The sequence below is a fragment of the Hippocampus comes genome, unplaced genomic scaffold (genome assembly GCF_001891065.2).
Source record: "Hippocampus comes isolate QL1 unplaced genomic scaffold, H_comes_QL1_v1.1 scaffold86, whole genome shotgun sequence".
Classification (NCBI taxonomy): domain Eukaryota; kingdom Metazoa; phylum Chordata; class Actinopteri; order Syngnathiformes; family Syngnathidae; genus Hippocampus; species Hippocampus comes.
This window is the reverse complement of record NW_017805882.1, coordinates 1,375,002-1,400,581: the sequence shown is the minus strand read 5'-3', so window position 1 is coordinate 1,400,581 and position 25,580 is coordinate 1,375,002. Positions and strand designations below refer to the sequence as shown.

The 25,580-nt window shown below is 41.7% G+C and overlaps 1 protein-coding gene across 3 annotated transcripts; it reads right to left on the bottom strand.

Moving 5' to 3' along the window:
- Positions 1-40: 40 nt before the first annotated feature.
- rnf38 (ring finger protein 38) lies at positions 41-24,221 on the bottom strand. 3 transcript variants are annotated; one of them, XM_019889250.1, is made up of 13 exons: positions 24,095-24,221; positions 22,645-23,275; positions 10,629-10,687; positions 5,071-5,273; positions 4,354-4,699; positions 4,109-4,273; positions 3,773-3,943; positions 3,498-3,686; positions 3,290-3,399; positions 3,119-3,203; positions 2,872-2,993; positions 1,758-1,857; positions 1,352-1,525 (listed from the first exon to the last, which is right to left on the bottom strand). In XM_019889250.1, the coding sequence occupies exons 2-13, from the start codon at positions 23,213-23,215 to the stop codon at positions 1,463-1,465; spliced, it is 2,184 nt and encodes a 727-aa protein (XP_019744809.1). In that variant the 5' UTR covers positions 23,216-23,275; positions 24,095-24,221; the 3' UTR covers positions 1,352-1,462. The 3 variants fall into 3 exon arrangements, with proteins under 3 accessions (XP_019744807.1, XP_019744808.1, XP_019744809.1); XM_019889248.1 differs by lacking the exon at positions 1,758-1,857 and having other exon boundaries at positions 41-1,525; XM_019889249.1 differs by lacking the exons at positions 1,758-1,857; positions 24,095-24,221 and adding an exon at positions 23,564-23,939 and having other exon boundaries at positions 41-1,525.
- Positions 24,222-25,580: the final 1,359 nt, after the last annotated feature.

The following is a 25,580-nucleotide window of genomic DNA, read 5'->3' as shown; positions in this document are numbered from 1 at the left end:
AAAGCGAAGACAGAATACGTTATAAAAAAATAAAAAAAAAAACAGAAGAATGTTGTACATTTATGATTTAACCAGCTTTTGCAATACAAAAGACAGGATAAGGGATTAAGGAAACCATTGCACTACTTTATAAAGTATAACTAGTAATAACTCTCATACAAAATGTACAAAGGTTTGTTAAAAATGTCATCATCATCATCATCATTACAGGCCTTCAAATGATTTTGGTTACAGATATAATACACAAGTACTATGACACCATGTTAAGAATAATGTTTCATAGTGAAATAAAGAACTTGCATGGGAAAAAAGTCAGCAAAATGCAATAACTCATGGTTGTAATATTGTCTGGGAAGCCATAAATAGTGGTACTGAGGTAACTGGTAGGGTACCAAGCAACAGAAAACAGTAAAACACATTTCAAAGACACAATGGAAACATCCAGTCCCCTTTGACGAAAAAAAAAAAGAATAATTTTCCATGTATGTGACATGAGTGATGGAAAATAGCAGGTCAGGTTATTTAAAAAAAAAAAAAAAAAAAAAGCACAATTGGGGAAGCCAAAATTAGTTTTATTACATCAGCGTGATGATGTGTGTGGTGCAAATCACCCCCAAAAAATGAAAGATACACTTGAAATCTTCCATTCTCTTTAAAGCATCTGGTTGGTTGTTACTGAGCCAAATTACAAATTGTAATAAATAGTCATAAATTACACCATAAAGCCTTACTGTGTCTAAGATGAATATGATGTACATTGTGTGTGGCATAAGGGCATGAACCTTAGCGAGAGCAGATTATGTGTGTCGAAAGGTCATGAAAGAGATTGTACCCTCCATACCTACAGGGGAAGACAGAAAAACACGCAGGCTTACGGAGCATAAAGTAGCCTAAATTATTTGATGTTCCAAAGTCAGTCTCGAGGGTTAAATCACAGTGTACAATATATGTTTTTCTCATTCCATACAGGCTGATCTCACGCAGAGGAATATTAAAATACACATACAGAAATAAAAATTAACCAACAATGCCAATCGCAATGAACCGAGACAACAATTTGTGCTACTGTATTAAAGATGGACATTTTCCACAAGAACAGCAACAACGAAATCTTTGGACTGCAATTCCTCCTGCAAAGTTTGTTACTACTAGTATACAGAAGCTTTTGTTTTCTACGAATAATACAATGTCTGTGCTGTGCGTGTTTCAAAGGCCATTATTAGTAACAAGTGCACAGTAAATGGTAAATGGAGTGCACTTATATGAGTTTTATCTACACCATTAGGTGCAGGTGGAGCAGTGTGAAGGGATTATTTTTCCTAATTTGAAGCAATATGCAGAAAAGTGTACTGCTCATTGTTCTTTTTGGATGTGCGGGTAAGGAATACTGGTCCATGTATGTGCATGATGACTGGAGAGAAGTTCAATATTTGCGTGGTGCATCAAAATAGAAATCAGGGAGTCACTCAGAGTCCCGTTGGACCTCGGATGCATCAGCTCGACAGATGGGGCAAGTACGATTAGCCTGGACATAACACAGGATCAAGTAATGAGGGTCATGTATTATACTACATCTATTGAGAATACAAATGAGAAACATGCTAGTCTTAAATCAGTTTAATATAAAGCAAACAATTAATTAGTGCATGTATGTTAGACCAGGTGCACACGAATCCCAGAATGTTCATTGTCATCAATATTATTATTATTATTCACTGACTGTTATTTTGAATTTATTGTCTTGAAAATCTACTCACCTTAAGCCACTTGTCTACACACTTGGCATGGAACTCGTGATTGCAAGGCAGAACTCTTAAGAGCTGGCGGGACTCAAAGTCACACATGCAGACCACACACCTGGGTGATTGATGGATGGATTAATTGATTTAATTATTTTTAACATGTAAAAAAACAAACAACACAGACAGACATGATCCCATACTGACACACTTGTTGTGCCGGTCAGGAGAGGAGTAGAAAGTAGTATAACTTAATTAAATTGTACCATACCATTACTTGTGGTTAATTATCAACCCTAAAGTGCAAATGGAATTAAGGTGGATACTATAATAGTGATTCCTAACTACTGTGCTGGAAATACAATTTCACTTAATTGGTCAGAAAATTCTTCCAATTCTTGCAAGTTCTCAATTTTAGGTTCAACTAAACTGGCCCAGATTTGTGGCTCAACTGGGACAAGATCTCTGTTTGTTTTTTAATTGAGTTGTACAGGTTATCAGTCACAATTGTGGAAGGTTTTGAAATGATTTGTCTTGGTCTCACTTTCTTAAATCACAAGAACCTAGCAACTGAATGGGGTGTGAAGACTTTCTCTTCATCACCTGTATAAAGCAAACACTGAATTTATACATATACCACCACATACCCAATTATTCTTCCCCACGGTTCAACAATTTTGAAAAAATAATGTACTTAATATTGTGATTGCGATTTAATATCCAATGATTCCAAGGTAATTAATGTCATTAAAAATGAACAAACAAAAATAAGTCACAATTAGATTATTAAACGGTTAATTAATAACGGTTCAGCCCTACTTTGCACTGTTTATATTTAAGTAGGAAATGTTCTAATATTTTCAACAATTTTGGGAGTAACGAAACTGGATTGTCGTTTATACAGTCGCAAATACCATTTCACAATGTAATTACTTACAGATGTTGACCAACATCCTAGAAGGCCGTTCAATGACCTTTTTAACTAAAATAATATAATCCATGGATGTTTTGCTTTTCCATCTCTGAACGCTTTCCAGTGTTTTATTTTCCTCCAGATTTTTCACACAACAAGGTTGATCCCATTTCATACAGCATCATATTAGCACAAGAGCATGCCTTTGGAGACACTCACAGTGTTTGCTCAGACTGGTGGTTATTGGGGTTGAACCTGTACGATGGGAGCTGTTCAATATCAGCCTTAGTGAGGCCACGGGGCTTGGCCTCTCCAAGACGCTCTGCAAGGTTCAGCAAGGCCTGGAAATTTCATAAACAGGAGGGGACAATTTTTAGAAAAAATATTTCATGGCCGAACTGTTACAGTTGCACAATCAACAGCACAGAGATGCTGGAAACTCTAGTATCACTAAAAGTCAAAGTACCTCATAGTTCTCCACTTCTCCATCATCAACATCAAGCTCCAGACTAATGGCGGGAGCTACGTTTGGTGGCACGGGGAGCATGGACCTGGTTGAAAAGAGGAAAAGGGAAAGGTTTCCCTGATATGTTCTTCTGTATGGAACCAACAAAACGATGAGGTTAAAAACACTTACAAGAAGTAAGGCAGGAAGCTCGGGTGGTAGCTTGAAGGGGGCACAGCCTGCTGGGAACGAGCAGGGTAGCGCCGACTTGTGAATCGCCGTGGCATGAAGTGTGGATAGGGCTGTGGAAGATTGGAGCCAAAAATTGATTCCCCACAAATGTGTTCAAAATTATATTTACAATCCCAATATACTATAAGTCCTAAATCTATGTACTCACCACTGTGAAGAGCTCTTGTGAAAGGGGGTCATGGTGCGAAAGAAACTGGAGTGGTGTGGATGGTGGGAGAGTGGAGGGAGGTTGGTGGTGATGGTGGTGGTGGTGGTGGTGATGGCCATAGCCAAACCCTCCACCGACTGAGAGCTGCTCTCCTAGAAGTTCAACCTCATTTTCAATCCTCTGTAAGGGCTGAGAAAGAAATATCAAATTGATATTTACAATATCATGGAACAATGAAACAAAATATAAAATTAAGGACAAGGTACATTTATTACCGATCGTGGCTGCTGCGTCTGGAATGGCAAGAACTGACTGTGTGTGTGGAGGTGTGGCGGGTGATGAGCGAGATGGGGTGGAGGGGAAAGAAGAAACTGAGGGTCGCTGGAGAGCAGAGAGGGAAAGGCATAGGGCACTGGCAAATGTTGCATTGAACATGCCTGTAGCATCTGAAAATTGGACACCACAAAAAAGGGAAAACACTGTCAACGGGTGATCCTGATATACCACATCCTGTCACAAGGAGGCAATGTCAAACAAGAAAACAATCTCTCATTTGCAGATTCTGAAGAGCTTAAAGAAAACACCAACCCACTCCCACAGGCTACTCTTACCGGGTGGTAATGTTGTCCTGTGCTGAATACCACGCTACAGGCAGGAACTTGTTGTTGTGAAGAGCAGCTGGGGGGAAGGTGCTGACCGTTACACAGCGGTGCTGCTAGGCCATGAGGTGCGACTGGGGTCACAGTGTAGGAGACCGGTACACTGCCCTGCTGTAGCTGGAAATAAGCAAGATAACAGTTACAACACACATGCAGGCACAGGCACAGGCACAAGCACAATCAGATCTGAGGCATACCTGTTCATGCAAGTCCAGGACCATGGCTCCTTGCTGTGACGTTGCATGATGCTGTTGCTGCTGATGGTGGTGGTGTGCAGCTGGGTGCAGTAGTCGAGGGGACAAGGTGGGAGGATGGAATGCTCGGAGATCCTCTGAACCCCCACTTCCATGTGTGGGGGGGTGACTGTAGGTGTGCGTTGGGTACGTCTGGTGTGTGGAGGAATGTGGGTTGTGTTGAAAGTTCTCATCCTGGAGCTCCGATGGCAAAGGGTGGGGTCCGGGGCCTTGGGTCGAGGGGTGATGATGGGGAGGCAAGTGTCGAGTCGGTCTGGATAGCCGGCCACGCTGACGCCTAACAGGGGGGCTGGGGGAGATCAAGGGTTTACATTTAGGGATCATGTATGCTATCATCTCAAACAGTGGTTCATCACTCCAAGCTTTCAGTGAGTCTGTTTCAGTGATTCAATGGAGGGCAAGATACACACAATTATTGAGTCAAATTCAAGTTTTTAGTTTTGTTCTTAGTTTGAAAACAGTGCATTTGTGCGCAAGTGATGCTTATTTGTGCAACTGATGTTTGTTTTGAGCACGAATAAATTTTGAATTTGATAGAAAATGATATTTTTTTTAATTTAGAGGGGTCAGTAAATCCACATGTAAAAGTTGCAGGTTTTGTTCCCTCCAACAAGTTCCAGATGTAGAAATCAGTTGCAAAAAATCTTCAAAGCTGCCTACCTGCGTCTGTGACGAGCAGGTGTGAGGGATCTTTCTTGGTGGTAGTGTGCGTGGGGGTGAGACGATCTCCTGCTTGGAGGTCCTAACTCCCAAGGGCGAATGGGGGGAGAAGGGGTGGATGGCGGTGGGGCGGAAGAAGTTAGCTGTTCCAAGACAGCATGACCCGACAGCCTCTGGCGCTTTGGACTGGGGCTTTCCTCACTCTGGGGAGACAGGGGTGGAAAAGTGGAGGAGGAGAGTGAGAAAGGAAGATGAGGGTGAGAGAAAGGGGGTTGCGGTTTGTGACCCATGACGCTCGAATCAAATCAATTTCACTGTGCTCTTCCATCCCTCTGGCCAACAATCCATACAACTGCTGAGACACTCAGCGTCTTTGTGACTCATGGCATTTCCTGTATGTGCACACCTCTGTTGGTGTGAAAGAGTGTGAGCACATTGCACCACCAGTGCTCAGCGGCCCTCTGGGCCCACAGTCACTTCCTCTCGCAGTGAGGAAATGAGGAAAAAGGCAGGACACGCTCTCACAGGCCCATAAGGGAGTCATTCATCCACACCCACAACTGACTGGCTCTAGTTTCCTAAAGCTTCGACAAAAAGACTGTGACACAAAACTGAGACAACGCGCACGCATACTCCCAGAGTAGTCATCCAGGTTAAGATGAAGTATAAATCCTCGGTCAGCACTATCAAGTCATCTGTGAGTCACAACACTTACTGTAAGGCAATGACTCCCGCTCAGCACAAAAGCACATGTGTCAGCATGCAGTCATCTTCCAGTTCATGTGCTAGACCACATGTAGTAGAACTAACTATAGAACAACCAAGTATCATGTGCATTTAACCGGAGGCAATCATGGAAATAAGCAAGATTGTTAGATGGCTATAAAAATCGACTTTACATTGCTTTTTTTTTTTTTTCCGACATTTTACTGCACATTAATTTCAAGCATTTTTATTCAACGGTACGGCGAATGTCGAACAATATAAAATAGCACAGTCAACTACTAATAATGGACTCCTCAAAAATATGAATATGCCTTAAAATGTAAACATAATTTTGATCATCCACAAAATTTTGCTACTTGCAAATGTGGATGATCAAAAGATGACAATTGAATACTGCTATCGTGGCTGCTAATGCTTACGTGGGGAGGCTGTGCAAACTCTGCTCGTATTTTTATGTTTTTCACTTCATCACTTGGGTGCCACTTGCTCAAATGATTCAACAGGTTTGTTGTATTGCCTTGTTTATGACAACATGCCTTGCACAACGGTTTCCTCCACATCCCTCGAAACAACTACACAAGCGATGGGAAGGAACTTCAAGTCATGGCTGCCCATCAGCTGCGCATTTAGCTGCGTGGTCGGTGATGGTTACTATTACTATTACTCTTTGTTTACGACTTTTTCTTTCATTTATTGGCGGATTCTATTTACTTCAACTTGCAAACCAAAGTTAGAAGCAACAGCTGGACATTTCCAGCATGTCTGATGGAGTAAATATGCTCACAGCTGGTCACATGATATCCAATTCTCTATCAATATAATCACCCAGCTCACTTGTATTGCCTTTTGAAATGTAATCGCCATGGTTGGGGGCTGTGAGGGACTGATGCGCTGGATATTTATTTATTTTTGTTCTGTCTCTGCGCGGCCCGGTCGTGGTTCACGGACCAGTGGTTGGTCACCACTGGTTAAAAGAAAACAGCTGGAGAACAGGCTGCAGAGAGAAAAACACACACACACACACACACACACACACAGTTATGGAAACGCCGCCAGACATACACAGTCACATATGGACAGCTGCCATTGTTTGTGTATTCTACACCCTATAAAGAACAATACCTACTGAAGCTGCTAGGAGGCCCACTACACTGTTCTAGCAAGGTTGAACCAAATATATTTTCATTCAAGACTCAAAGACACCACAGTGTAATGACAGTCAGCCACAAGTTACACCCGATGAGAGCTGAGCTTAATCTTATGGCAAAGACAAATAACTATAATGACTTGAGGTCTTCAATAACAAACATTATTAGAGGGTTAAAGAAAGAGGTGCACACAAAACAGAAACTGTTAGAGAACCAAACACAGTTTCAGTAAGAAGGTCTGATCGGAGGCAAGAAAGTTGGGTCACTGCAAACGCGCTCATCCCGCAAAACCATGGTGCTCCCAAATTTCAGCTGTCATTCATGTCATGGTTTTGTTTCATTATGTTCTGGCTGGATAAACTAACTTGTGATCAATATGACAATTGTAGCACAGGTACAGTTCAAAAAATGAACAGATAAATAAAAATGACAGCCCTTCAGTGATTTGCGTATTTGAACTCACCTCAAACTTAACATCAGAATGTTCATCGCAATCCCACTGGTTCAATCAATCAGACTAAGTCTTTGAAATACAAATCTTGGCTTGAGCACTTTCAACAGTGAATGATGTTGGCCTACATACATTGACAGTCTATACAACTACAATCCATCGCTCAAAATAACTGACAAAAACTAGTCTAACAGTTTAAAGCCAGTACGGGCAAAAACAAAACAAAACAAAAAAGCACAGGGTGCAGCATTGAAGCAGAGGCCCAGACAGTCTTTGGAGTTAAGGTACTTGGTGGAGATGTGTAGACATACTGTATAGTGGAGAGCATCTCCAAAAGTCAGAGTAAAGAAGTATTGATACTACTTTTTATGATAGTTTTGCTGAACTTTTTTCATATTCTTTGCTGTAAAACATTTTCATATAATGCAGCTGTGAGAAAAATTGTAGCTTAAAGTGTACCTTCAAATGCCCATTTCGTGGTACAGGTATACTGATGGGGAAATGGAGCATTATCGTACGGTTTGATAAATACCCGGTGTTCCCAATTTTGGGTCTAGTCCAGTATTTGCCAGAATAATCTGGTCAATTTTAATACACAGCGTAATGTTAGGAACGGATGTGATGTTTAGACGTTGACGATTCCTCACACAAAAAGACTGCTGACAATCACATCACCAACATGGTGCCGCTCACTTTTGACATCCCAGTGAACCATACTGTACAGAAGAAGGGGACCAGCATGGTAGCGATACGCACAACAGGGTGCGTGAAGTCAGCTTTTACTGTTGCGAGTGATGGTGAACAAAGCTTTACTTAGACTGTGAGGCAGCACCGGCCGAGTAATGCCACAATTTGTGAATGGAGTGTGGATGCTTGGGTTAACGTGTCTGCTTGCACTGTTGTTCGAGTTTATGCAAAAGTTGGTCGGCATCATTTCTGAGGAGCCGCATGGCAATGAGACTGACTCTTGACAATGACACGAGGGAAGCTGGCGTGATTGATTATGTGCCCAGCTGTTCATTTTGGATAATATAAAGACACAATTTTATGAGGGAACAATGACAAAAAGCTAAACAAACAACAAAAGCAGTCAGTACCATCTTTAGGAAATGGTGGTAACACTGTTCCCCTGCACCTAATGCAGAGTCACTGCTGCTTCTGAAGTTTCTGCAGATTAATTCTTAGAATGTAGCACATATGCAACATTCTAATGGTTAAAAAAAGGCTTTAAATGCTACCAAACATCTACTGTGCAATGTTACGTACTTATTTTCTGTTCGTACAAGATGGCAGGCACCTACATTTCACCCCCAGACTCACACCTCCCTATGCCTCCCTTCGGACCCAACACTTTGCATTCGTTATTGTAAGCTTGCCCCTGCCCCAAAACCCTTGGGACAATAATCACTATGCCCATTTTCATATCCAAGCAAGCCTCTTCCATCGCAAACCTGACATAAACCCCTCCTTCCACATACGCTCCCAAACCCCACTCAACTACCCCTATCCCTCCCACCACCACTGTAACACCAGATAAGCACAACTCCTCTATCGTCTCCCCTTATCCTTGCTCTTTCCCCTTTAACTGTGTGTGCTTCTCCTGTCCAAGACCCTGGCCTGAAATTTGAGGGTACATAACAAGAGGTTTTTAGATAACATGGGTGGGCCACGGCCACACACACGCACGCACACACTTTTGCCCATTAGTATGAAAGTTTGATAGGGTTGTCTACCAACGTTAGGGGGTAGAGAACTCTTCTCTGACAAAGAATGTGCATGTGCGAGAGAGAGTCTTCCAGCAATATGGCTTTACATGGCCCTATATTGGACCAGCATACTCTCTCTGAATACACACCGCTGGTGCAAACATGTTTCCAATAAACCCAAAATGTCAGGGTACACACAGGAATAAAAAAAAAACCCTGCTGACAGAAGATGAACACACACAGTGCCTTCCAGCACAGCTTAGAAAAACTGAACTGCACTGGGGGTGATAATACAGCACATTCTGCAGTGTGAGGACCACAAACACGCACCCTTGTTGCTTTTTGCGCCGTCCACATTGAGTTGAGAGCAAATATCAGGCAGGAAAGACACCCTGCAGCATGAGAACAGACACGCCCTTCCATGTTCTGCTTGGCTATGTCCACACTTGCATACATGGACTAACTGCGGCAGGCAGCTGTTGAGACCTTGCTCTCAATGCTGAGATCCAAATTACAGCGAAGGCTGAGACACACCTCAGAAAAAGAACAAAAACCAAATTGGTCAGACTAAAATTGTGGGTGTGCAGCACACAGAGCAAATATGGTCATTTTCTTCAACAGAAACATGAATATTTGTAGGCATGCTTTCACAAACACCTAGCCCTCCCCCACGTATTCTCTTTCTATTAATGAGATTTGAAAGCTCATTTTGTTTCATCTGCCACTGTTCCTCTCTTCCTTCCCATTTCTCACTCCAAGCAAGCCCCACAGCTGGAAGTGAAATCATTAGCAAAACCCCCTCCCTGCTTTTGGCCTCATGCGACCACCCTCCCCCCTCCATGCAAGCTCATTGCAACACCTTCCTCAGCATCCTCCCTCCCCATCTCTCCTCCACTGCTTTGCAACTCATCGGACTATTTTTATTATGTCGATGTAGTTCTATTAATGCTACGAATATCCCTTGAAATGTAAAAAAAAAAAAAAAAATTGACCTTTTGCTTACAGAGCAACATGAGTAAAGGGGAGAAAACAAATGCTTTTTTCTTTGCCTTTTTAAAGTTTCACATTTAAGTGACGTTATCAAAAATAGCCCCTGGTGATGATAGACAACAAATGTTGTAAAATCCTTGTCAGACCAGTAGCGTGTGTCAGCACTTTGTATAGCAACACTCAAGGACTGGCCTTGTCCTACGAATACCCTTTTGGTGGCATCTACGTCCAATGTAAATGAAGACTGTGGATGCAGTAGTGGTTCAGTAAATATAAACTTCACTGAGAAAACATTAGAAGCACAAATGCGATAAGTGTGATGGACTTGCACAGACTACCGGTAAACACTTTACATGTATGCTCATGTCTTCTATTTTCAGATACTGTAGTACAATTTCCATGTTTATTTGACAACAACAATTCTGTGCTCTTCAAAAAATCTTAACTTTGATAAGCGTTTTCAAACCAAACAAAGTTGTCGCGTTCCCCGTTATTAATTTTCTGTAACAAATGTAAAAAAATAAAATAACAGCTTACCTTGTCACTCTCCCCATATGCATTCGCTTGGTGGCAATGGTAAGACCCATCTGAGGCTCCTACACAAAGGAAAAATAATTCAACACATTGGAAGATGAAGCTACAGTACGTCTGTAAATATCTGGTGCTTACTAAATTGTGTTCACACATTCATGTGAAAGGCCATCATCGTTCAATAAAGAGGACCAGTCGTTATTCAGAAGATGCATTGGGAAGAAAAAAAAAAAACATGTTGACGCCATTTCTGGAAAAGAATAATACAGTATAATCACAACCCATCACTCACTCTGTTCTTTATCTCCAGCTACAGTTGTTTTTTGTTGTTTTTCTCGGGCATGGGAGAATCAAACATCACAGGAAAAAAAAAAAACTTGTTTGTGCCACACAAAAGTGACCAAAACACATATGGTACAGTCTTGTCTCGGATTAGAGACAGTACAGATGCGCACACGCATGCAGACACATGCAAAATCAACAGAGTAATCCTAGATTAGAGGAGCTTTCAGATGATACCGCCAGTTGCATCGCGGCTAAGACTTTTACTCGTTTGTTTTTCCACGATCCTTTCATCTTTTTATCGTCTTGTCTATTTATTCAGTCTGGCTTTTGTTTTTGCCTTTGTATTGAGCGCGTCTTTAGCTGGGAACGTCCTCACCACAGATGGTGGCATTAGTATACAGTCCAAGGGTAAGCACTCCCAAGGGCACGCCACGCAAGGCTCCCTTTACTATTGAGATTGAGAATATTAAACCAAAAGGGAGAACATACAAAAACAGATTTTAAAATGCTAAATGGCAGTTTGTTTGCAGAGGTCTTCCTGCTCTAGCACTCCCCTTTGAAAAAAAAAAAAATCCATGATTGACAAGAAAGAGGCAGGCAGACAGGTTTGAACCACTGAATTCTTCAGTCCTGAAGAGAGCCTTTCCATTCCAACTCCACTAACCGGGGCAAAAAAAGGTAAACGAATGAAAAAGGTTGAGGTAAGTAAAGCTAACATTAGTGAAGAGGAAACCAGTTAAAAGGGTATTCACATTTGGATGATCTGGGCCAGATGACTGGTGAAGTAGTCATGGGATTCAGTGGCTGCATGTGCAGAACACTCATTCACCACTCACAATGGGCAAAAAACCTGCTCTCTCCCTGAATAGGCGCTCACTTGCACATTGTCAGAGTCCAGTAAATTGAGTCAGAGGCCAGCCATTCAGTCACAGTCACCCTTGGGAGCACGACACAGAAGTTCGAGAACAGGTTTCAAATGTTTAGATGACATCATGTCCCCTGTTGGATGAACAGAGACTGTATACACCACACACTTCAGTTTCTCTGCAAAGGGGAGCATAGAATAGGAGGAATCTACTAAGAATTGGACAGTGGACGTTTACCCCCTCCCCCGCAAAACAAAATAATTAACGAAATGACATTGTAGATTGAACATGAAATGTTACATTTCCATTACGTATCTAGGGTCTTGATGCTGTTTTTACACTGCAAACTTGTCTCCAGTATTCTCGAGCATGAATCTCCAGGTGAGAAACAAATAGCAATGCGCTCCAATTGAGAAACACAGACATCGTTCTGGCAGATCCCAGCACAAACTCAGTTTAGCCAGTGTTGAGCATGTGTGTGAAACAAAGTGCACACTGGCAAGAGAATTTGTTGAGCTATCTACGGAGTGGAGCTATTTACAATTGAAGAACAAGCAATGTTTTCAAAAAGACTGTCTAATCACACGACATCCCTGGAAGTTGATATGCACAATCTATTTTGTGCTCCAAGTGTAAAGGGACACATCTGAATTTTCAAATGTTAATTTTTACAGGTTATGGGAATGACACTCGTGAGAGCCTTGTACAGTGGAAGGGAAGAAGAAGGTTGAAAATGCACGTGAAAATGTGATGTATGGGGAGGAAAAGTCAGAAGAGGGGGAGATCAAGTTGAGGGAGTTAAAAAACAAAACAAAACAGGACGGAGTGAGGTGAGAGAAGAGAGCAGGGGCACCGGATGGGGGCTGTGGCTTCCCCTCTTTACTGCTATTGATTTTCTGTATGCCTCAGAGTGCATCAGCTATTTCTATCCATTTCCTTCACCTCTCCTCCCTTTTTCACTCTCCCTCTGCTCTTCCCTCAGACACCCTCATCACTTCATCACCCCCCCTCTTTCTGCCATCCTGTCTCTCTCTCCCATGCACCCCTGCTGCTTCATCTCACAGCATCCACATTTCTATGCTTAGCACTACCACATCATCTGTGTCCACCTCTCTTAGTTTTTCCCCCATCTATCTGCCCCTTTCTTTAAGGTCAGTGACAACCAGCAGATATTTGGTGGTCAAATGCACTCAACATCCACATCATTAGGTACACAGGCACAATCAAATGTAAGAGATGCATCAAAACGTTCACTTTTGAAAAGATAACTGGGATGGCTTTTAGTACAGTGCAGACCTCAGCCAAGGCTGAACAATTCCAGTGTTCATGCTCCCCACATCGTAATGGTGAGTTGAAATACGGTTTGGCGAGGTGAATGTTTCCCATGCCCACCACGCTGGCGAAAGCTAATTTGGTTGATCAAAATCACCCCGTGTTGAAAGCCCTGACGTCAAAGCAGAAGTGTCCGTGTGTAAGTGTATGCAAATCAAATAATGGTACAATTCTCCATGCGGGCAGTGACGCATACGGATTTGTTACAGTACAATCACAACATTGCTCAGGCGCGCCGCATCCTGGGATTTCATGTCCTGTCAGAATCTAGCTTAATGGTGATAACGCAAATAAAATCAAATAAACATACTGCACAGTCACAATAAAATAACAATCTGCTTCACAAAAATGTGTATTTTGTATGATTTTTTTTTTTGCTTTGTTTTAATAGATTCATTCATTGATAATTTCGTATTAACATACTGTGTGCCTAATGGTCCGTAATTTGGTTTTTGTCCCCCATATATATTGATTAAAATGACTGATTATTGGTTTGGTCCCTACAATCAGAAAATTGGAACATTGTTGCTCATAGTTTTTCAAAGTAAAAACAAATTTAGAAAATGTCTTATTTTGTTCAAATACAATCAATCTGTTTTCATGGACTACAAAAATCTGAGAATATTTACTCTTTAAAGGCTAAAATTTGAGGATGTGGAATATTTTAAGTTAAACAATGACCCTAAAAAATTCCAGACAGACACACAAATCTTTTTTTCCCTCCCCCATTTCCCTCTACACCCCTCCCGATTGACTTGGTAACCAGTCCGCGAGATACTGGTTGATCGTGATCGACATATTGGGCATCCCTGGTTTAGCCATATTGGGCAAGATGTTTCACAACCCAGAGCCAACTCTGAATTTAAATTGGGATCACCAGTACCTAACCAAGATGGACTCAAATTTTGTCATTTTCATATTCACTGAAATAAAAGAAAGGGAAAATGAAAAAACAGTAGACCCCTCTCGTGGTATCAGATTTTTTAAAAAAGGGATATTTGACAAACATCACTCTCAGTGGTTATCATTGGATTGCGTACCTAAGGTGTACATAATGAAGTGTCTTGTAAGCATTGCTCATTATCTGAGTCATTATAACTTGGACAAAAAGTCCCATGCCATATTTAAATACTGGTATCTAATCTATGGAAAGTGAAGAGGTGATTGAGTGAAAATATGAGAAGCACAAGTGCATACCCACACACATCACACTCCCTCCTGAACACATGTCAAGGCACACTTCACACCTTGGCACAAGAGAGAATCGAGTAACAAGTTGGTGTCCACGCTCAAAATAGGCAGCTAAGTAACATCTGCCCAGCCTTACCTGCCGTGAACCTCGCCTTCTGCTGCTCTCCTGCTTCATTGCCCACTATTTGTTCATCTTCCCTCCATTTTTTGTGTTTTGTCTTACAACCTCAATTTAGTAGAGAATTACGAAACCTGCTATGCATCCCAGACTATGAGCTAAACACAGAAATACTCTTTTTTGCAATCGTTTACGCTTGTGTAAAAGGCATTAGGCTGTCGAATGTCGCCACCCAACCCACTTCCTGGATGAAGCAGCAATAGCCTGCTTGTTGTTTATTACTGCAAAACTTGATGCTTATGAAGAAATGTCACCTAATTGAAAAGCCCATATGACTACAGCTACCAGTCTGAGTATACTGCGAGTCCCGCTATCTAAAAATTCTATTAGTTGATTTAATTTTTTGACTGACGTGTCCCTTTGGTATGTCATCCATCATCGTTCTCTTACTTCACCTTCCATCAAGTTGTTGACTAACGTGCACAGACAGAACATTTTCTGCAGTTATATAATTTCATACGCAAGTGTGTTTCTGGGGGCAGAATTCAACCACGCAATAGGCAAATGGTGGAATGAACACAATCACACAGAAAGTAAAGGCCTACCAAGAGAACACATTCATAAGCAACTCATTAGTTCCGTCTTAAACTGAACGTAACTCTTAATTGATACAGTATAAATAAAACCCACTGATGATTACCTACTAATAGCTTTACTCATACAATTGCAGGGCTGATAGCGACATAGACATGTTGCTCTCAGCACAAAATTATTGTACCGTATTTGAACAGCAGGAAAAAGATATCATACCTTTAGCCACCAACGCTTAAGTGAAGTGGATCTAAAATATCTATACACCTGTGAAAAACACCTGAAAAAAATGCCCCATGATTAAGAAAATTTTGCCACACAAGCTTCAGGCAGCTTGTTGAAGATGAAGAGCAATTTGATGGTACAGCATGACAATTAAAGAATAGTTCTGTAATTACCACAAGGGCAGATTTAAATCCAACTGAACATGTTGAGAGTGACATAAAGAGTGATGCATATAGTTCACTTTTATCCCATCACTGTTACAATGAAATGAAAACATAACAATTACACTAATTTACAGGTCACACTATACCTATTTATTTGAATACTATGTGAAAATCAGACACTGTACGGTTGGTAAATTTGGTACACTGAATTGGAATTTTCCCAATTGCTCTAACGTGGGGCAGCGTGGAGGTCAACTGGTTAGCATCTCCGCCTCAAAGTACAGAGATCCAGGGTTCTATTCCGTGCTCCGGCCTTCCTGTGTGGAGTTGTGCATGTTCTCCTCAAGCCTGCGTGGGTTTTCTCTAGGCACTCCGGGGTCCTTCCACATTCCAAAGACATGCATGGCAAGTTAATGGAACACTCCAAATTGTCCCTAGGTGTGAGTGTGAGTGTGTGTTTGAATGGTTGTTCGTCTATGTGTGCCCTGCGATTGGCACGCAACCAGTTCAAGGTGTACCCTGCCTACACACCGATGACAGCAGGGATAGGTTCCAGCACGCCCGCGACCCTCGTGAGTATGAACGGTTCAGATAATGGATGGATGTTGTAATATGAGGAAATCACAACTCATATTTTCACACACTCAACATTTGTCTATGCCTTTCATTACAATGACCAACTTCCTGTTTCTGGTCTCTATCCATCAGTGGTATTCCTCCTTGTATATTTGCTTCAAGCCAATTATTTTCAACTCTCTCCAACCACAGCATCTGAACGGCTTCGAGCGACATCCTCCACTATTCTCAAGGAGAGACCCTCCTCTCTTCTTGGTGATGGTTATTGGCTGCAATAATGCAATTTTGTGTGCACATTTAACCTATGTCTATGTCTCCTTTTCATTCTTATCTTTGGCACATCTGTCACAGCCGCCTTTCCTGAACCCATGGACTGCTCCTGCAGTTCCCCCCCCCCCCGCCATTCTTTGACCTCTTTCTATCTCCCCCTTTGCTTAAGGCTTTTTGGCATTTCCTCTGCCAGTCTGTCTAACAGTGTTATTTTCCCAAACCAGATCAGAGTCCATACCTTGGACCGGGGGCTAATTTGAGGTCATTCGCATCATCTCCCATGATGCTCTTTTTAGTGACCAACGCGATTGCTTTGTTGTTTATTTGGAGTGATGACGGGAACTCCAGCTACTTGGTCAACCAAAGCAAAAGAGATTTTCTTTTTCAAACCAGAGTGGGTTGCCTGGGTGACAAGACAAAGGAAAGTACAAAACAGAGTACATGTTTCCACTTCTGTAACAGACAGAAGGATGGAGAGGACAGACAACGAGTGGTGGAATAAAGGTAGAGAGTGGCACAAGGGTCGGTCCCTATGCTGCTGCAGGCAGTCCATTAAAACGATCTATCCATTAGGCAAATGTGCACGAGGAGGCCAGCAAAAATAGACCACAGGGGCACAGAAAGGGTTGCTTGATCCAAAGGCAACTAAGACATGAATGTGACAGTAAAAAGAAATGCTGGGTGAGAATCAGACCAGTGGCCAGCTTGGAAAAATTACAGTATGTTCTTATGCAGTTGGACCAATCAAGCAGCCTCTGTTCCACTTCATATCTAATCTTTCCAACACAGAGGCATAGCCAACTTTATTAGGACCCAGGTATGCATTTACCAGTTTTTATTCAAAAGTAATAATTTCTCCATAAAAGAAAGCTTTAAGCGGCTGCTCTTCATGCTCACTATATTTTCCACTTTTGAAAATATGCATTCACATGGCCCTGAAGATGCTGTATTTGCAAGCCACTTCCCGCAAACCTTGTTTGGCGGGATAAAATCAAAACCATCCAAAACTTTTTGAACGCAACTGAATAAGGAAATGAGATGAGATCATTATTTCACTATTCATTCAATGTTATTATTTTTAATTGGTGGTTGGCTGTGAGATTTTTCGTATGTAAAATAGGTACTGTGGCTCCACAAAGGTTGGAAAATACTGATATAAGTATTCTTCTCCAACATAATTGTTTTTTTTAAATCTTTGGTACGAAGATTATTATGTAAATTCTAATGGAGTTTTTTTTTTGTTGCTATTTTTGTGATACAAAATTTTATTATTGATCATGCTGTACTGTATCGTATGATTTGTTTTGTGATTGCCTGGGACCCAGGAAGAATAGTCGACTGTGGTGTAGACTAATGGGGATCCTTAATAAACTAAACTTTTGGGACAAAAAATTGTGTCTGAAAACAAGAAATCCCGATCTATCAAGTAAATATGCGAATAATGCGCTCCATCTTCGAGTGTGGGTACTAGCAAATCCGGCGGCCATATAATATATGAGTGCAGAGGGGGGAAAAATGCTTTTGAAGGGTGATTGTTGAGGTGCCTGGAATATTTGATTATTATCCACGAGAAATTACAGGATGTTTATGTTTGGTTTACTTTCACAACTTACCAATGAAGCGGAGCAGAAAAGGGTGACTTATTTGCTGTTGTCACACATATTTCCCCCATGTTTGAACAAGTAAATATGCTCACAGCTGATCACTGTAATCAACCTGAAATATACTGTTACCCACTAATTATGAACACATAAAAACCTCAGCCTACGCTTAATCCATTCATTCAGTTTCTACGCTACTTATCCTGTTGAGGACGGTGCGGTGCTGCTGTCTATCCCAGCCGAATTCAGCCCAACAGCCAGGCTACACCCGGAACTGGTTGCCAGTCAGTCACAGGGCACATACAGAGACAGAAAACCATTCTGACTCACATTCACACCGTCACTGAGGGGGAACTGAAATGACGCTGCCCGCACAGGCAAATACAGTATACTCCTACTCCATCTTTGACTGAACTGTTAATAGGACAGCATATCAACAATGATAAAGAAAACATACTTTCACGTTATATGAAAATACATTTTAGCCTAAGAAAGTCACTAAGAAGTCACTGAAGAAGAGAGGGACAAACTGAGAGTATTGTACAGGACAGCATTAGGTTTCATGCCTCATGCAGGTGACTAGCACTTGAAGAATGGACTTGAAATGTCAACTTCCTTTCCCACCTTCCACACAAGCATGGCTCATTCTGGGAGTGGGGAGAGACTGGAATAAAAAGTGACAACCAGCCCACTGCCACAATGCTACAAGAGAGTATTCTATACACTAAAATATCCTCCAAAAAGAAACACTTTTTTTAAGAACGTGTGCCGTGAAAGTGATTTATGTTTTGCAAGCCTTTAAATATTGGCTAACAGCATAATGGCTAATGACAAGCATACAAATGAAGAAGCGTATTTACATGTTGAAAATGTTCTCATATTAATAAGAAAACCTCACATTCAAAATCATAGTTATTTCTTACAAACAACAATAAACAACTTTGTGCCATACGGAACCGTGTTTGGCCACTGTCCATGTTTCCCGTCTGTACGTTTGTTATAGACTACCACGTGTGGTGTATTAATTTTGCAAATAGCACTGTGTCTTAGTGCAGCTCACAATGTGGTACTTTTTCAGTAACCTAGCACTGAATAATCTAAACTCTCATCACAGTACATCGCATCACTACTTTACTGGAGCCTTTCCTCTTCGAGTAAATCATCATACCCGGTTTAACTTGTTGTTGCCCAAGTTGCCAGGTAACTTAGCTTAGCATAGCTCGCGCCCTGCAGACAAAGCGAGTCTCTTATCAACAGTCCCTAAGCATTCATGGCGTGTGACTGTAAATTAATGTGAGAATTGTGTGAAATGTGTACGAAAAACAGATAAAGAGCAGGAGAGCATGACAGCCAAGACTGGATCATTTTTGAATCCTTGTCCTCCTCACGACCAATGCCAGTGGGCCATTGGAACAGCCGTTAAAGCCTCTATCTCACTGAACGGCGAAGAATTGCTAGTATTTGCAAGGGCAGCGAATATTGCGTTCTCATCAGGGTTTGTTCACAGTCACAAACGGTCACCATACTTTCACCTGTACTTTTCTTGTCGCAAAGGAATTTTGAATGTTCAAAATCTACTTGTGACAAGAAAAAAAAAGACTGCAACGACTGGCAAATGTTCAAAATCTACTTGCGACAAGAAAAAAAAAAAAAAGACTGCAACTACTGGCAAACGTCTGCCGACCTTAAACGAACCCTGACAAACTCTTGATGTGAACGCAAAATTCGCTGCCTTCGAAAAACACTTGCAGTTTTTTGCCGCTCAGTGGGTTCGGGGCTTAAAGGCTGTGAGGGGGTCTTGAGCTGACAAGAGACCACAGCACCATACCCTGGCTTATATTAAAATCTTTACTTTCAAGTGAGTTCAATCTTAATATATATCAACTTTAGCGAAATTAAGTGCTATTAAGAGCTGTGTTTTATCAATATCAGACATTTTCCCAAAAGGGGGGGAAAAAATTGCGAATATTCGATGGAATAGTCGATAGATGTTTTCCAAAAAGATTTGTTACTGACAGCCATAATATGAATGTATAAAGTAAAATATATCTTTCATTGCTTGGATGAAATGGAAATCCAACTTCTTTTGCAGAGGTAAAAGTTGACACGGAATAGTCGTTTTTAAAATACAATTTCAGATGAGATTGCTGCCGTTTGCTGAAATAGAAAGCATTGAAACAATTACTGGAACCGATCAGCAAGTTCACAAAATGGAGTAACATGTCGATCAAAATAACTCATTTATTTTACTATAAATGCTTGTGTTCAGTTTACTGAGCATCAACAGAAGTATTCTGAAGCATTTTTGCCAATGTTTAGGAGTGGTTCTCAGAAACATGGTCCAGGAGAGGCCAAAAAGTTAACTTGTTCAAAACCAAGGAGTGTGATTCACAAACAAATGGGCACAACACAATTACACTATAAAAATTCATTATGTATTCTGAGTTACTGTATTTGCAATATCACATCAAAAGAGGAGTTATGGGTGTCGATGAGCAGACTCACACTTGCATCACACAAAGAGCTAAGCAACTTCTCTGTGCAGCAAAAGGAAGTTAATACATTACAGACTGACAGGTAGTGCCAAAATCTTTAACTAGCTGCCAAAATTAATTTGTGGTGGCATACCGCGTGTAAATGTTTACGTGAGAAACAAGTGGCTGCAAAGTTTTACTTCACGGAGCTGGTCAAATTTATGGCTGATCAGAAAAAGTGCATGAAATATAAATATAATAAATATAATATAATAGTGGCTGATCCGATCAGAGGTGAAAAGTCGAAAGACGTGGTTTCATTTTTCAGAGATGTACATTTGTCTACATTGTGGTGTCCAAAAGTAAAAAATTTAAACAGCCCTAGTCTCAACTTTAATTTAAATACAACCATCAAATATATTTCCCACCCCATAGGTTTAAGATAAACTTAGCTAAGTCAAGCATTATCCAAAATCTCGAGAAACCTTCCCTCTGTTTCCCTGAATGTGAATCTCTGACAGTACAGCATGTAGCCTACTCTAAATCTTACACCAAGGACTGCACACTTGATAGGTTTTTCATAGCAGTCTCGTCCAAAATCGACCAAAGTACAAATATCTAATAACTGCAGTATCATCCACAGTATGACCATCCAAGACAGCATGGTTGGTGTTGTTCATAAAAATCCACGACCAATTGATGGAATGCAACAGGACATCATATTTTGTGAATTAGGTCATATAAAAAATAATAATAATAATAATCATAAAAAATAAATAAGTTGAGTACTTGCTGTCTGATTTGTAGTTCTTTTTTTTTTAAAAAGGACTGAATGTTGAATTGTACATAATGTAAATTTTGGTACTTTTCATTGCCAGGACTGACAGTTTAGTCTTTCACAAGGTGTCACAGTGGGTTTAAAATTGTTCAATAAAATCCCATTTTAACAGGGCATGTTACCTAGTTTTTGTACCACTGACTCCAAACGACATTTCCTAGATACATGGATGGATAGATGGATAGATGCATAGATGGATAGATAGATGGGGTGCTTTCACTGATTTTCATGATTATTTATTTCACTTAAATGTCTGCTATAACTCCATTATAACAGATATCAGCACATTTTGAGCTACAGTAAGTACTGGTCTACAACTCTCAACTGCTACAGCATTCAGAATGAGTAAAATTGTTTAAAGAGATTTCTGTTGAACATTTCGGACAGTTTATTTCATCTAGTTTCTCCATGAAACATATCAGATAAGGTTGATGTGTTGTATGCAAAGATTTCCATTTCAGTCTACTACAACAGTCGGAATGAAAAAAAAAATCCTTGATTTGATATATGGTGATTTGTGGGACTTATGTCACCCTGGAATATGTAATTTGTGGATGTCCTTAACAGAGACGATAAGAGAAATACAGCTGTTCTCGCCGTAATTGCATATACACTTGAAGTGACAAATATGGAGCAATGATCTTTTGACAGATAGTTTCCAAAGTGATCCTTATTAAAAATGTGATTCAGTCGCACATGTCATGCTGATGTGGAGTAAAAATCGACCGTTAAGCTAATAATGAACATCCAGCAAACTTTTACCAGCTTGCGTCAAGTAATGTACGTTAATGAGGCGTTATGTCTAACCAATCTTAACTTGCTTCATCATGGTACAATGTCTGTTTGTTCAACTCGGCGAGGGTTTCAGCTTTACTTATCTTTTGTTTAGTGTTAGTCTTGTTTGTGAGGTCATTATAATCTTTCATATAGTTTGTGGTTGAACTGAAGAGTTAGCGAATTGGTTTTACGGCGACCATTTATCAGAACATCTTACAATTTTTTGCCTTTTTTTTTTGATTGACGTTAGTCTTGTCAACTCCGAATTACTTTACTTGCAGACTTATGGGTAACTCCTCCATTTCCACAATTTGAAACAAGGTCATCTTGCGCCCGACTGGCCCCATTGAGTCACATGACTGAAGTCTGCCCACTGATTCCCAGAATTAAGACTTATCACTTCCTCCTCCTTTGCCGTTTATGCATGCTGATTCGCCAAATGAGGACTTTCATCACTTCCATCTACTTTGCAACCATTCAATGGACCCGTTCGGGTTTTCTTTTGAGACAGTATTAATACTCGATAATGTAATATTGCCCATCGTGAAAGGAACAGTGAGAATAAAATCAATGACAATCTACTGTATGTCATCCACCCCCAATTTTTCACCCCTGCACTGTAAGTACACCCATACTTAAGTGAACGGAATAATGTCATTTTATGTATAAGGTAATGTACGTTTATATCTTCGTAAGCACATAATAACAACGTACCTTCGGTTCGGATGCGGAGAGCTCCAGGAACAGGGAGAAGCCTCTGGATGCCTGGGGAGGCATTACTTCCCAGGGTTCGATGCTGGTTCTCTGCTTGGCTGCTGTGAGCCCCTGAGGGTGAGCAACCACCGGCACTGTGCTGCTGCTGCTGCAACAACTGGGGATTCTGCTGGTTAGTTCCTATTATTCCGCTGCCAGTAATTCCATTCCCACCAGTATACTGCTGGTAATATCCAGACCGGGAACGCGATCGAGTCCTGGGGGGCTCCATTGCCATTTGGTGGCCGTGGAAGGGGTGGAATAGGAAAGAGGAGGACGCGGCTGGGGACTGCGGCGGAGAGCTGTTCGTGGATGCTGGCTGTAAGCTCTGACTGCCTCTGTGGCTGTAACTATAGCCCCCAAAGCCTCTGGCCCCCTCCGCGCCCCCGTACTCTGTTCGCTCTGCCGACTCCGCCGCCCCCGCCTCTTCGAATAAATCAGCCCCTTTAGGGACCGGTTCTGGGGTGGAAGGCAGCCGGGGGCACACTCTGGGCTCTTGAGTTGTTGGCTGGCCAGTGGCTGCGATTGGCATTTCCTTTTGGGGGATTTCCTCGGTTTCCTCTTTTCGACTGGTTTGCAGTCACATAGGAATCTTGTCGGAGTTGAGGCACAGTTTGAAAAACAACAACAAAAAGTCGCACAGTTAACATCACAGCGCTATAACACACTGTCAAAAGACCATTTACTACTTTACCAAAGGCGTTAGGATACGGTTGGTGTGAATAACTAAACACATTTGCTCACTAGCACGGTTGTACAGTATCTATCATTAATCAAAGTTTACTGTGGGTTGAGGTCGACTAAAACTATCACCCAGCGCCCCACAAACGTGAAAATACACGCTGAACAACTCTAAGCAAATAAACATGAGATAGAGTACCGCTCGCTAGCTCCTATAAGGCTGTGATGTTGTTGGAGGTAGGCTAACGTTCAGTGCGCGTAACGTACTGCGTTCTAAATACATTCCATACTATTACGCAGTTGCTTTTCTCAACCTGGCTGATCCCCGAACTGACTTTCTGACAACTTTGACCACTTTAGCAACATATTAAACTTGTTCAGAGTGCCTGCGTAGTGCCGCTCGTTAGCTTGGAAAAGATAACGCAACCCCCTCCTCCTACAGCGACCAACACCGAGGAAAAAATTCAGTTGCTTGCCACCCACGCCTAGAACACCCTTAAACTGCGTGGTTATAAGCGAAAAGCAAAAATAAGGATAAAAAAAACTTTTGAGTCTGCCGAACCAGCCACAATCGCCGGCCATGTTACTTAACGAAACAGAGGCAAAGCTATAAAAGATGGAAATCAAAAACTTACCAACCAGAAACAACAAAGAAATAACGAACGCTATTTACAGGCTGGCATTATCATATAATTTTCGCCAATCTGTGCGCGTTTTCCTGATGACCAACCTGCAAAGTGATCTCGCGGACTCGTACTCTTGCCTCCAATCTGTCGATATTACGGCGTGTGTCTGAGCTCTGAGTGTTCGCTTGGTGTCAGCGTGAAATGTGACAGACAGTCAACGCTCAAGTCGGATTGTACCAGACCAAAGTAATAGATTGCCGCTTCATCCATCCCCTATACTGGATTACATTTCCTGATACATTCTCCCCCGTTGTGAAGGAACATGGAAATACTACTTCAGCGTGCACAATAGGGTGACATATTGCATTCAAAATAACGAACGTACGAGACCAAATGACTGGGCACTTAGGTCAATGTTCGATTAACAGTGTCTGTGAAATCAGAAACTGGATGGCAAAGAGGCAGGCTAAAAGGGGATTTAAATTATTTATTTACAAATACCAAGCCTGCGGATTGCAGCTGTTTCACCCAGTGCTGAAAGTTTGCCGTGGATGTTCGCTATACTCGCAAAAGTTTCGTGCAATTTCTTGTTTCTGGATAATAACACGAAGATACTTAAAACGAAACACGTAAGAATAGATCACGTGTAGTTTTTGCCACGTTTTACCTGAATACAATAGTTTGACATACATGTGGAATCTGAGTGTAAATATTTTCCCAATCAAAACATTTTATGTCAAATGTCAACTACGTACTGTAGCTTGTAGTTTAGTACATCGGCTACGTGCGCCTCCGTGTGTGTAATTTTGTGTACGTACACTTAACCCCGAGCAGTCCATTTTAACTCTCAACATTATTCTCTTGGTTTAGCTCCCTAATTTCACACTCATCAGCGCCACTCCTAATACACACATCCAAAGACATTCTCTCCTCATTACGCTCCCTTTTCCGACTTTGATGATATGCAAATAACCCTCCACCCTGTCGCCTTCCTCCTCCTCCTGTTCCCTCCTTCCTCCTCCCTCCTATTTCTCTGCCTCAAGCAATAACACACACATGCACACACTCACACATCACGCACAGGCTAATGCGCTGTGGCAGTGGCCACAGACAGGCGGGGAGGATCAATTTCTTACCCAGTGTGCTACCGATATTCACAAGATAAGGCCATGGAGAGGGAGGTGGAGGAAGGAGGGGGATGCTGCAGAGATGGGAGTAAGGAAAATGGCGAGTGGGTATAATGGAGGGGAGGGAGCTGGAAGAAAGTGTGTCCAGGAAAAAGGAATGAGTAGGAAGAAAAGGGAATTGTGAGTTTACACGGGTGAGAAAGTGGTGGATGTGGAGGAAATCTCGCGGGTGCGCGGATGGGTGGGTGCAGGATGAGTAAGTGGGTTAGGGTAGTCGGGAAGGGGGATGGGGTGTAGAGAGGACTCTGGGGGATGGGGTAGGGAATGGATGGGGTGGTAAGGGAAAACGAGAGATATGTGTGTGCGTATGGGGGGGGGCATTTTGCTGACGTACTTTCGTATTGGCTTGTTCAAAAGCTTGGGGAGGGGCAGCCACAAAGCATACTCTCCCCAGCTGTATAGG

Bases quoted from the DNA above. Each gene is read 5' to 3' on its own strand.
- rnf38 (XM_019889248.1), bottom strand. From the start codon at position 23,215: ATGCCAATCGCAGCCACTGGCCAGCCAACAACTCAAGAGCCCAGAGTG. The intron at 10,688-22,644 runs GTACGTTGTTAT...TCCTTTGTGTAG, and splicing joins TCTCCGCATCCGAACCGAAG to GAGCCTCAGATGGGTCTTAC. The intron at 3,944-4,108 runs GTAAGAGTAGCC...TCCAATTTTCAG, and splicing joins CAGGACAACATTACCACCCG to ATGCTACAGGCATGTTCAAT.